Raw genomic sequence first — 12,653 nt, forward strand, 5'->3', positions numbered from 1 at the left:
GTAAAAAAAGATCCTTCAAAACCTCGCAAAAAAACGTAATTATATTCATATTTTATGAACTACAGTAGACAAGACGCAAGTACTTGAATTTAATTCAAAGTAGAAGCTTCACCAGGTTTTTTACAGCATTGCACACACTCATCAATTCTCTTCTCAATCCAACCTAATCTCCTCTCCAAACTAAGTACACTACAATGCATAACTCGGGAATCGACTTGAGCAACTTTGGAACAAGCTCGAAGCAAAATGTAATAATCAGCATGGGCAATATAAGTGTAGGCACCGTCACCAGCTGCTCTCCTCGTGTAGCGTAAATACCCATGTCGCTTAACTTTCACTCTAGGTGGGATATAGCAGAATCTATGCTCTTCCATGTCAATTTTCATATATCGAATTGCTCTGTCTAGAGAATTATGAGGCGATTCAAGTTTGCCAGTAGATGATGAATTTTGATGTGGTCCTGAATCTCGAAGAGTGTTGTCGCTGCTTCGGCTGCTATTAGCAGATAGAGAAAGAGAAATTGTCGGTTCGTCGGACCTGTTGTTCAGGTTTTCCTTTGTTGTGCAGAAAGGTGTGTTAGTGTTCCTTGACCAATTCCCATGCAAGCCAAGTTCAAACTCCCCAGATGCTTCTACGCTCTGTACAAAATAAACTCATTAAGAACTTTTTTATCAGTGTCAGTATCCCCGTGCTTACCATGCGGCTCTCACTCCAAGTTTGTATGGAAGGGGAGGATGTACAGAGCCTTTACGCGGTAAGAATAGAGGTTGTTACTTGTCAAGTAGTCTCCTGTGAGACAATTCAGAGTAATATAATGTGCGACGAACTCAATACAACATGAAACACCACCAAAATACCTAATTACCCACTAAAAATAGAACCTCAGCTTCATAACTGTTCTATAATGAGAACAATATTAAGGATTCCAAGGAAAATTCCTTAATAACTGAAAACCGTATAGACATGTAGTACTACAATTGTACCCAGTTCCTTGTTTGGGTAGCAACATGAAATTTTCTTACTTAAATAAAAGACATTATACAGTTATACACAATATACAGATACTGGAAACTGTAATGGATTAGAGAGCCTAACCAATAACAAAGACATGATCCCAAATGATTTGGGGTTTTGACCAACATAAGGCATGACATGGTATCGTTGTCAAACACAAAAATGAAATACTCCCTCCGTCCCGGTCAATTGTTGTCCTTTGGTTTTGGCACAAAGACCAAGGAAAGGGGAGGGGGCCAATTGCTAAATGACAAGTGGAACAAATTGAGTGTGAATGATCAAATTGCTCATTAAGTTCATTCTTAAAATAGAAAGGACACTAATTGACTGAGACACCCAAAAATGGAAAAGGACAACAAATAACCGGGACAGAGGGAGTAGTATTTTGGCATGCATAACGCATTGATTCACACAATGAAGTGGTCTTTGTATTATTTCAAGCACACTTCCAAGTATTATGAATGTTGAAAAAGAAATGGGAAGTGGATGGGAGGAGGCACACCGCACATACATACCATAGATTTTGTTTTTTTTTTTAGGTGAAATGTGAAAATTGTATTAATAATTAGGCAAGTTACATTATCGTTCACCATACATCAGACCATGCTTAAACAAACTAGTACATTTAATGGACTAGTATATGACTCTTAATCCAATCATGCTCTCTATGACTACCCATAAGTTGTTCAAAGCCCCTCGCCCTTAAAGCTGTAAGGCTTTGAAGTTTCTTAAGGACACATTCAGGTCTACTCACTCTGTGCTCTACACGACTGACATTTCTACTGTCCCAGATCAAGTAAACCAGTCCAGCAATAGCAGCCATTAGCACTTGCTTCTTCAACAAAGACCTGCATCTCCACTGAATAAGCCACTCTACCACATTAGGTTGCCAAGGAGCAGGGAGCCACATCTGAACCAGACTAAGGCATCTCCTACTAAACCCACACTCAAAAAACAGATGAGCTTTAGACTCATCAGCAGTTCCACAAAGAAAACATAAGTCATCAGTCAACATACCAAACCTGCCCATTCTACATACCATAGATTTTGTATCCTACATCATAAGCCAACATCAACACCAAGTACAAAAATAAAGAACTGAAAGATTTGTTTACAAGGACTTTTTTTTTTCTAACATCTACCAATTAAATTTACAAGAGGAATGCCTTCAATCGGTGAACTCAATGCCAATGCTAAGGCCGATTTAGACTTGGTACCTCTAAGCAAATGGTCTATTTGTCATGATGGTGGGAAAGGATATGGAATTAGAACGACTAATCTTGCACAGTTTTTAATGTGTTAAGAGGCACTCGGTTTTTTGCCAATCGGTTATGGTTCTTGTGAAGGTTACACTTTTCCGTGTCATTGTATAGTTTGTTAAAAGACGGAAGCCACTAATGGTAGGATGTTGGACAGAAAGCACTTTTGGTTGGTCGAGCAATAGCAGCTAACCACGCCATAAAGAGAGTAATCAAGTTGAAATTATGTAATATTTAACTTTGTTGTCTGAAACTTTTGGTTGTCTTGATTATTTATGTTAATTTGTAAGAATGAACCTTTAGCTTTATCTATAAAAGACACTCTTTCTCTTGGTTTTGTTTAAATTTGACAGTGATTGTTTGATGTTGCGTTGAATTTGTTGTTTCTTGGTCGTGATCGTAGTGGAGTATGATGATCTACTTGTGGTGGAATGTGGTGTTGTACTGGTGGTGGAAAGTTCTGCATGGTTATGTGGTAACTGGTTTTTGTTAAAAATGGATATGGGGAGGCTATGAGCAGATGTGCACGGGGTAAACTGCCTCACATAGCGGGCTGTAGCCAGCTTAGTTTGAAGAGGCACAAGGCGCTAAGGGGCCAAGGTGACGAGGAGCAAAGCGCAAGGCCAATGCACGCACCTTTTAGACGCGAGGCGCTCTATTTTTTTGGTAACAAATTTGTATGTTCCAAATAAAATTTTGGGCAGCAATACCTTTTTTACGAGTTTTCAAGTTCGCCACCATGTAAGGAAGCAAAAGTTAGCAATGATGGGAAAAAGAATTGGCATAATTAAAGATTTAGAAGAAAAAGATATGAAAAGTACATATTAGTGAGCCTCGTTAGGCGAGGCTTATTTAAGAGGCGTACATAAAATGCATCGAGGCATTTTGTCTAGTGCCACTTAGCGGCTTTTCCCCTCTCCCCCACTTATCTGCTACCATAACAAAACACACAGACTACGACCTTTTAACTTGTAATTTTCAGTTGTTTTTTTTATTTTTTTTGTTATTTTAAAAACTATACAGATTTTGAACTTCTTTTATTCTAATTTCAAGTTGTACAAATCTGACCCCGACCCCCGACCCGACCCCGACCCTGACCCTTTAACTAGTAATTTTCAGTACGACATCGTAAAGGGTTGCAAGGGGTTTTGCACGGACTATTTTCCGTAGTTTTTTTTTCTTTTTTCTAGATTTCAAAATTATAACGTATTTACGGAAAAAGAATTATTATCTAAGGAAAATTTAATCTTTTTATTTTTGGAACCATATTGAGAAGATCCCTCAATACTTGGGATTATTTAAAGATAATTCTAACTGAGGTATATTTTAGGAAGATTTAGCAAAGCCTGAAATTATTTATATGAATTTTGCCTATAAGAAAGAGACGAGCCTACGTGGACCCATTTAGTACCCAAATGCAATTTTCTTAACTTTTAAGCATTAAAAAACCGTACAATTGCCCATGTGTCAACACATTCGTTTGTGTCATCATATTTGGATTCTGTAGGGCTACAAATACATCTTCCAGGAGAAATTTGTGACAGGAAGTTAGGGCTTAACAAGAGCCTTTCCTAGAATTCATTGTTTAGTCTCTCCTCCATTATCCCTTCGCATGGCTTTGATGTTTCTGGCAGATACTGATGGGTTCGAAAAAGAAACACAAGATTTTTAGAAACCTTGCGAAATTGTGACAGGTAACATTCGGGATTAGCGAATACAATTAGCAGCATAACCTTAACTGTTCTTATTCTCAACTGTTTATGCTAGAAGACACTTGACCATCAGCCATTTTGACTTTTATATTTCTTCTTTATTGATTTTTTATCTCTCCTTGACGGTCTCAAATGATGATATATTAGCAGACCCCAAATACTTCTCCATATAACTTTGGGACTAACATTTTGTATACTCGGCATCTGAAACTCAATCATTCAAGTATACTCGGCATCTGGAACTCAAACCAACTTCTTTTGTTGATTGTTTTTTCTCTCATTGACAGTCTCCAATGATGACTAATATTAGCAGACCCCAAATAATTTGGGACTACCGCGTTGTATATTCAGCATCTGAAACTCAAACATTCAAGTATACTCAAGGTGGTTCAGGACTTTAGTCCAGTAAGGTTGTTTGGCCAAACATTTAAAAGAGGCTTCCATTACGGATAAGTTACCTCTCGATTCTTCAGATAGAATTCCCATAGCTCTTCTATAAGATCAGGATCCTTGTACAATGGCTCTAAACCAGCAAACACCACATCCTTGCAGTATTGAAGATATGTAGGCAAATCCTTGGAGTACCCTGTCAGTTATAACAATTAGAAACTTAACGACACCTAATACACTAATTAGAACGGCTAACTATATTGTTTTTCCTGAGGCTATGCACGCACAACAGACATTTGTAATTTAAACAAAAAAACTCATAATAGATATACTACCATATGTGTTATCCAGATCGTCATATTTCTTCTCGAGGTTTTGCAAAAGCCCTGCACAATCGGACTCAAGTATATGGACAGAAGACGAGGTTTCTTCGGGGTCTACATTCTTGGTTCGAGAGGTAGGCATTGCTGCTTCATCATCATCAGAACCTGATGTATTTTCATCCATGAAGGAGTCATCATGAGGGGTGGATAGAGTCATTTCCCACTTGCCAAAACCATTTATATTGTAAAGAATCCTTATAGACACAATAAGTATTGACATTACACAAACGCGAGCAGGCACCCTCGACTCATTTACTGACAACCATAATTCAGGAGGCATGGCCCACTCTTGTATGCGACAAGCATATGGAAGGATCTTGTCAACAGGAAGAGATAGCTGCTTCAAATAACGGGAAGCTATTACATAAAAGTTGACAGGAGGCAAGTTTAGGCCAACAGAATGCGCTATGGATGCTGCCATTGACTCTAACTTCTGTAAAGAGACAGATTGGAGTGGCCTAAACATAAAATTGGCTTCCAATGGGCATATCACAGAAGGACGTTGATGGCTTCTCTCAATTTGTTTAATGGATTCCCTAATCTTAGGGAAAGCACCAAAATAGGGAAGCTTGCCTTCAATAGCCCACTTCATTATGTCACTTGGAAGAACTGCCTCCCGGGCAATATGACATGCCAAATAAGAAACGGCTAGTGAAGATGATAATGGTATCGTCTTTTGCAAAGACCTGAACCATATAATTGCCATACGTTCCCTATACAAATTTCGAGGCTCGTTTATATGTTTAGCGTAATTTCCCACTTTGCATTTCTTGTCACCTAAAACAAACAAGGTCATGCAGGTAAGCCAGTGAGCCCTTGAAAATAACACATATGTTGAGAGAAAAAATAACATTTATATAATAAGCAGACAACAAAATTATTTTGCAAGACCTTGGCACAACTAAAGATGAGCCAAATAAGAAAATCTTTTAAGACACATGGCATTCTGAGGATACTCCACACAAATGATAGACATTCCTCTCTTTTAGTTTTACGTATGCATAGAGGGAACCGGGAAACAAACAGACCAATGATGACAATATTCAAAACACAGACAAATGCAGTTGGGTTAGCAATAGTCTTGTATATCATGCCCAGAAAGTCATAATCCCCTAGTTTTAACATAATCTGCCAACCCCAGAGTTTGCATTTCAATCTGTATTTTAGAAACTTAATGAAACTCTTGTGAAGGTCATTAGAATTTGTTTTATTTAATTATCATCAAAGTAAGCATACGTCCATTCTTATGTTCGCTAAGTTCACCATGTCATGCGCAACACCTCATAAATTGATCCTGCATAACAGAAATGCCTACTCCAAATCTAATATACAGTCAATCCCTCAACATACCGATGGATGTGATGTCATGAGAGACTCATTTTTATTGCGCAAGGGAATTGTCTGATAGGATATTTTGAATTTTATACTCCTTCCCATTCATATTGTTCTTCCCATTTCAATATCGCACATATCTTAAGGAATATAGTAAAATAATCACTAAATATGGAAGTGGGGTAACAACTAAAACAAAAAATGATTTGCTTAATCCACTAAAAGCCACAACATGAGCAGCCGCCACCAGTCAGCCCCCCTCCACCACCGCTAGATGAACACCGCTAACCACCTCCAGGCTCACTAAAACCACCGTAGGATATGCTGGAGATTGTGGTGTACACCAATGATGTTAGTATATGTGATGATTGCTTTAAATTTCTTCTAGGTCTGAACTCTGAATAAAGAAAAGAGCGAGGAAGGGGTGTCAAGTGTAGACCTAGGAGGGGGCATCAGGTGTAGGGCTGGGTCGATGGCCACACTGGGCGAGTTGAGTTCAGCTGTTGAAGGGGGTATGGTGTGTCAGACAGGTGAGTCCTATGGCTGTTGCCAACAAGGTGAATAGAGGCACGGTGGAAGGAGGAGAGAAAAAAAAAAAGGAAGGGAAGAAGGCAGTCGCTGGCAACGTAAATGGTCGAGCGTGAGCGGGAGACCAGTGGTGGTGATGCCGATGGCGGGAAACTGGTGACTAGTGGGGATGAGAGGTGTGAGAAGGGGAGGAACGAGGGCGATGCTATTATTTTGATACTAGGGTTACTGGTAAGCACACTTTTTTTGCTGTAATGTGAGAACTGAATCGAAGGACTGGTACTTCACAAAAAAAAGAAGCACAACCACTTTAGTGAGTCATTTTGCTTTATTCAATCACAGTCCAGAACCAAAGAGTAATGAGTCTTTGGCTCCACCGGAAATGGAAACGGGGTAAGCACAAAAATAAGAAACATAGAACAATTTTCGTAAATGTGCATTAGTAACTAGGATAAGCTTGTAATTTACACCCCACAAACACACACAAAATATGGAATGTTTTGAAATGGAAAGAACAAAATGAAGTTTCCTATAATGGAAATGAGAAAAATAAAGTGAATGGGAGGGAGTATGAACTCAACTAATTTAGCTTACACCAACTCAGGTGACTGTTCATAAGCGAGGCTCATTCGGCTCTCTCATGGGATGAGCAACACTCTTGGCCAAACAGGTGCATAAACAATTTAATGCAAAGTCAACTCTGAAACTAAGTCCTGGGCATTGGAGCCTGGAAGCTGGGCATAGAAACTTTTCTAATTAGGGGGGCAATAATTCAGATTTCTAATCTCTAGGAAACATGATATTGTGAAACATAATAATGCTTGGACATTAGATACGTTTTAAAATAATCTTCCCCCATGTGATTACATTTTCTATCAATGTTTTAGGCTAATCAAATAGAGGAGACGTAATTTGTGAAATGCGGGGAGGCGAGGTGGAGGAGGTTGGGTTTGAGCGGGTGAGGGAGTGGGCGGAAGCTATGTTGCGAGAGTCGGGAGTAAAGGAATGCGTGGAGCTAGTGACGGGGTGTTGGGCGATATGGGAGATGCGTAATAAGGTCATCTTTGAGGGTGGGAGATGGAGTGCAGACGAGGTTATTCGAAGGGCTAGGGATTTAATTTGTGAAATGCGGGGAGGCGAGGTGCAAGGGGAGAAGGTGTGTAGTGAGGAGGGACGAGGGTGGAAGCCACCAAAGCCGGGTTGGGTTAAACTTAATGTTGACGCGGGTAGTTTTGAGGGAGAAGGGATGGGGTTGGGTGCAGCTTGTCGGAACGAGGAAGGGAAAATTCTGTGGGGATTTACATGGCAGGAGAAGGAGGTTCGAGACCCGACGTTACTGGAAGCGGAGGCTATTCTTTTGGGTCTTACCAAGGCAAGGACGAGGGGGGTGGACAAAGTTGAAGTCGAAAGTGACTGCCTATCTGTGGTTGAAGATCTGCGTAAGCACAAGCAAGGACGAAGCGATTTATGTCTTATTTACGATGATATTTATTCTTTATGTTCTTTCTTTTCTTCAGTTGTTTTTTGCTATGTGAGGCGAGCAAGTAATAGAGTGGCTCATGAATTAGCCCATGTGAGACCTTTGTCGTTTGGAAAGCGTGTTTGGGTTGATGTATTTCCATTAAACATTGAGGCTTTGGCCTTGGTTGATTGCTCTAATGCTAGTTAAACTCCTTGGGAGTTTATTTTCAAAAAAAAAAAAATAGAGGAGACGTAACTGAATGAAGCCATACAGATGTTCTACACTAATTAAAGAGATTGAGCTAATGCAATTTTGTTGTGGGTCTGTGAGCTTGATCAACTGTTAAAATACATGAGTTTCTGCGCACCAAAATCAAACAGGTACATCATTGATTTCCCTTAAATTGCATAGCAAGATCCATATTTGTATACATTATGATTTCATTTCCGGGCTCAAAAACAATAGACTATTCAAGAAAAACTCTTCTTATTACACAAAACAAACAGAAATTCATCGAAGTAATGACACAAACTGCAGGCCTCCCCTAATCTGGTGCATTACCAGAACTCAATCATAAAAAACTTCAGCGAGAAAAATGTTAAAGAGATTGCATTTTCATCTCCTAAACCGACTTAATAAACTCGTTAAAATGAGAATTTAGAGTGAATAATAGAAGAAAGAATTAACCTTGACTCTCAGAATCCTTAATAACGTCATCAGGCCAGGCATCAGCAAAAACCCTTTTGGAAGCAACAAATCTCAACCAAACCTCGCCGGCGATCCCACATATAATTGGACTTACTTTAAACACATCCACAAGCTTCTCACATTGGTACTGAAGCAAGAGTTGAAGGCCCAAAATATACCTGCCACGAATGCTGTTATAATAATCTTCTTCTGTAAAAACAACTCCTATAGGCACATCCCCGAAATCGGCAGGCTCCTTAGGCCCCATATGATCAGGGTCATATGGTTCGGGTTTTACAGATGGGGTGTAGCGGGTGTAGTGGGGATCGTAGGTAGCTCCGCCGCCGCCGCCCTTGTCAACGAAATCCTCGTCTGCAACGCCAGTGGCGACAACATCGTCGACACGGGCATTGCAGTTGTTGCAATAGAAGTGTCCGTCCTCATCGGAAAAGTAACACCCTAGTTCGTCGCAAACACCGCACCTTAGTTCATCCCCATTTGTGTCTGTCATTCCTCCTTTAATTACATCAGACCCGTTATATGTGTTGATTGCTGATATCGGACTCCTCTACTTCAATTTATTGGGCGTACCTTGGACGGAAAAGGTTGAGGTTTTTAATGGAGAAATCGATGCTCATTTGTGTTCAGGTCTTCAAATCTTCAATAACGGCTCCCTTGTTCTATTTTATTTTCCGGCTTGCAAAACGTCGTCGACGTTTTATAACAAATCGTCAACGTTTTTATAAAAAAAGACAAAACTACCCTTCCACTCCCTATCTCTGTATCACTACTCCCTCTTTCAACCTTACTCTCTCTCACTCAACCTTACCTACCCCACCGCCGCACCACCACCACCACCACCACACCGCAGACTTGCGACACCACCGCAGCAACACGCACCACCCCATTTTGTCGATTCTCTTCTCAATTTTGTTCTTATATTCTCAAGTAAGTCTGAAAATAAAATTGTTTTGAATTAGTTTATTATTTTAGTTTGTATAAATTGATTTTAATTAGGTTTTGTTTGTCTTGATTTGTATGAATTCTTCTTCATTCTCGTTTTTAATTCAATGCCCATGCAAATCAGTTTTCAATTATCTTTATTATCGAATTTAATTCGGGTTTCAATTATATTTGTTGATTTTGTTGTTGTCGAATCAGTTGTTTGTCGAAGCATTTGTTGATGTTGATATCGGGTTTAATGGAGGAAGATAGACGTTAGAATTCAACGTCAGGGATGGGCAGGGACGTTGAATTCCAACGTCTGGGATGGGTAAAGACAATGAATTCCGACGTCTTGTGTGGATAGGGACATTGAAGTTGCTTGTCCATTATGGTCATGGAGGTTTAGTTAGCACGTCCCTCTTGGTGGAAGACAATGAAATTGGTTGTCTATGCTATTGCTGGCTTGGACGTGCAGTATTTCCGTCTATCATTGGTATTGACGTTGGGTTTCATTGTCTGACGTGGCCACAGACAATGAAACTCAACATCTTGCCCATGGTCGGACATTGAAATTCATTGTCCGTCCATGGTTCGGACTTGTAATTTTTGTTTAGACCGTTAATTTTGTATTCATTGTCCATCTATTGTCTGTTTCAATCCGGCAATGCGCGATTCAAATGAAAAAAAATAACAATTTTATAGATTATTAATTACTTAATTAGTTAACTTACCAATGATTCGTCGTTAGCCGTTGATTTAGATGCTTGGTCGTTTGCCATTGAATGGAGTTAGCAATCTTTTTATTTATTTTTTTTTTTTTTTAAGTTTGTTTTTTTGGGAGAGAATAGAGTAGAGAGAGAGTCCAAGGGTAATGATGGTCTTTTTTTTAAAAAAACGTCGACGATTCTTTACAAAACGTCGACGACGTTTCGCAACCCCCTTTATTTTGAGGGGAAGCCCTGCAATTCGTATTGTATATTAACTCTTTGTAATTTATTTTCGCAGTACAATTTTTACTCATCACACTATATTTTACCAACTAATTTTCATTTCATACTCTCACTTAAAAAACTGTTATACTACTTCAAGAAAAAAAGGAAAAAAGGCACGAAAATTGAAACCACTGCAGTACTACATCCACCCCACCGCCGCCACCACCACCATTGTACATCCCCACCTACCACCAGATCCCAGGCAACTGACCACCATGCCTCCATCTCCGTCTCCCCTCGTGCCAACCTGTCCACCATTCCGATTTCCGCTCACCTTGCACACCGTCGTACTAGCGCTCAGTCAGCGCCCACTCGCCACCGCCGCACTTCCTTCACCTCTCCTCCCCCTCCGTTGAACACCTCCTCCTCTCCCTCCGACTTGTTGAAGCAGCCGCATTGACACATACTCCATTGTTCAAGAGCTAGACAACGACTGAGTTTGTATGGATTAGGGAATGATGAAGATTTGTAAAATTGCGTTGTGTGTATAAATTCAGTCAATTAGAAATCTATCTTAGTGACTCTAAATAACTTAAATTGCAAGAATTTGATGATTGGTGTGTGATTAATTTGTTGTGACCTCTTCGAAGCAACATTGATTGAAAGCGATTTTCATCAACAAGAGGTTGATCACCTCTTCGAAGAAACTTCGATTGAAACCGCTTGAAACCGATTTTCATCAACAAGAGGCCAGTAACCTCTTCGAAGAAACAATTTGGCGCTACATTGACTGAGACTTTTGCTACTGCAATTTTATCAATTGGTACTCGAAATTGTAGTAGAAATCAATTCCAGAGCTTTGAAATGAAGGATGAAATTGGACTAGTTGAAATTAGAGAGAATAACTTAGAGAGAAATTAGAGAGGGGTATAATTGTCCATAATGTACTGCGATGAGTAAAATGTGTATTATGAAAATCAGCACCCACTCTTTCCTCTTTATTTTTCTTGGATATTCTACGTGTATCCTCGATTTTTTCAGTTTTCTATGTTGTTGTATCTTCCTTATATTTTTTAAATTTTATGGTGCACCGCTAGGGATGGCAATGGGCCGGATTGGATCGGATTTTGAAAAATCCAAACTCGATCCACTTACTTATTGGATCACAGATCAATATCAATACCCGATCCATATCAAAAAATTTAAAATCCATACCCGGTCCATTATATTTTTTTCAAACCCATACCCGCTCCAAATCCATACCCGATCCACCATATAATCCAAAACCCAATTCGAAACTTTATTTGACTACGTAAAAAATTAATCTTATATAAGAAAATTGAAATTTTAAGTTTAATATGTTAGTTATTTAGACCATATTGATCCTCATCTTATGATATTAAAATTACAAATTAATTTAAAATGGTCTAAATCTACATGCATGCAAATAAAAGTATAAAAGATGGTATTAACCCATCTTAAGACAAAAGTTCCTTACATTGTATAAGGCAAGTTTTGGGCACAACTCAAGGACTCCTTCCTTGATGTTGTTCTTGAGCTATGAAAATGGATGATCCACCAAGACAACAAACCACCAAAAAGATGGTCTCCTAAGGATGCACCCAAGAATCAACCCAAAATACTACTATAATACTAACTAGATATATGTAATAGTAAACCTTGTTTATTTGTATATTTGATGTAATAATAAATATTAGTACTTTGATAATATTATTAGTTAATATTTATATATGCTCTTGATATAAAAGATGAACAAAATAAGAAGAAAAAATTTGGTCTTTAGGTAGTGTATATGAACCTAGACCAATTTTTCTTCAAATTTTTCCAACTAGAGAAATGGTGGAGTTTCAATGGTATTTATAGGCAATTTGAGGGGACAATTATAAGTGAAAAAATCCACCTAAAGGACACTTGTGATGTCCTCAAAAAACCAGTATATGTGGACTACTTTTGGTCCATTTCAGTTTTCGATATTTGTCAAACAAATG

General features: G+C 39.0%; 1 protein-coding gene across 2 annotated transcripts; it reads right to left on the reverse strand.

Annotated features, from left to right (window-relative positions):
• LOC141623648 (TATA box-binding protein-associated factor RNA polymerase I subunit B-like) lies at nt 1-11,523 on the reverse strand. Of its 2 annotated transcripts, XM_074439766.1 has the most exons (5): nt 10,649-11,523; nt 8,768-9,447; nt 4,711-5,535; nt 4,444-4,571; nt 1-638 (listed from the first exon to the last, which is right to left on the reverse strand). In XM_074439766.1, the coding sequence occupies exons 2-5, from the start codon at nt 9,276-9,278 to the stop codon at nt 90-92; spliced, it is 2,013 nt and encodes a 670-aa protein (XP_074295867.1). In that variant the 5' UTR covers nt 9,279-9,447; nt 10,649-11,523; the 3' UTR covers nt 1-89. The 2 variants fall into 2 exon arrangements, with proteins under 2 accessions (XP_074295867.1, XP_074295868.1); XM_074439767.1 differs by lacking the exons at nt 1-638; nt 10,649-11,523 and adding an exon at nt 650-1,873 and having other exon boundaries at nt 8,768-9,549.
• Nucleotides 11,524-12,653: the final 1,130 nt, after the last annotated feature.

Source organism: Silene latifolia, chromosome X, assembly GCF_048544455.1.
Source record: "Silene latifolia isolate original U9 population chromosome X, ASM4854445v1, whole genome shotgun sequence".
NCBI classification, from domain to species: Eukaryota; Viridiplantae; Streptophyta; class Magnoliopsida; order Caryophyllales; family Caryophyllaceae; genus Silene; species Silene latifolia.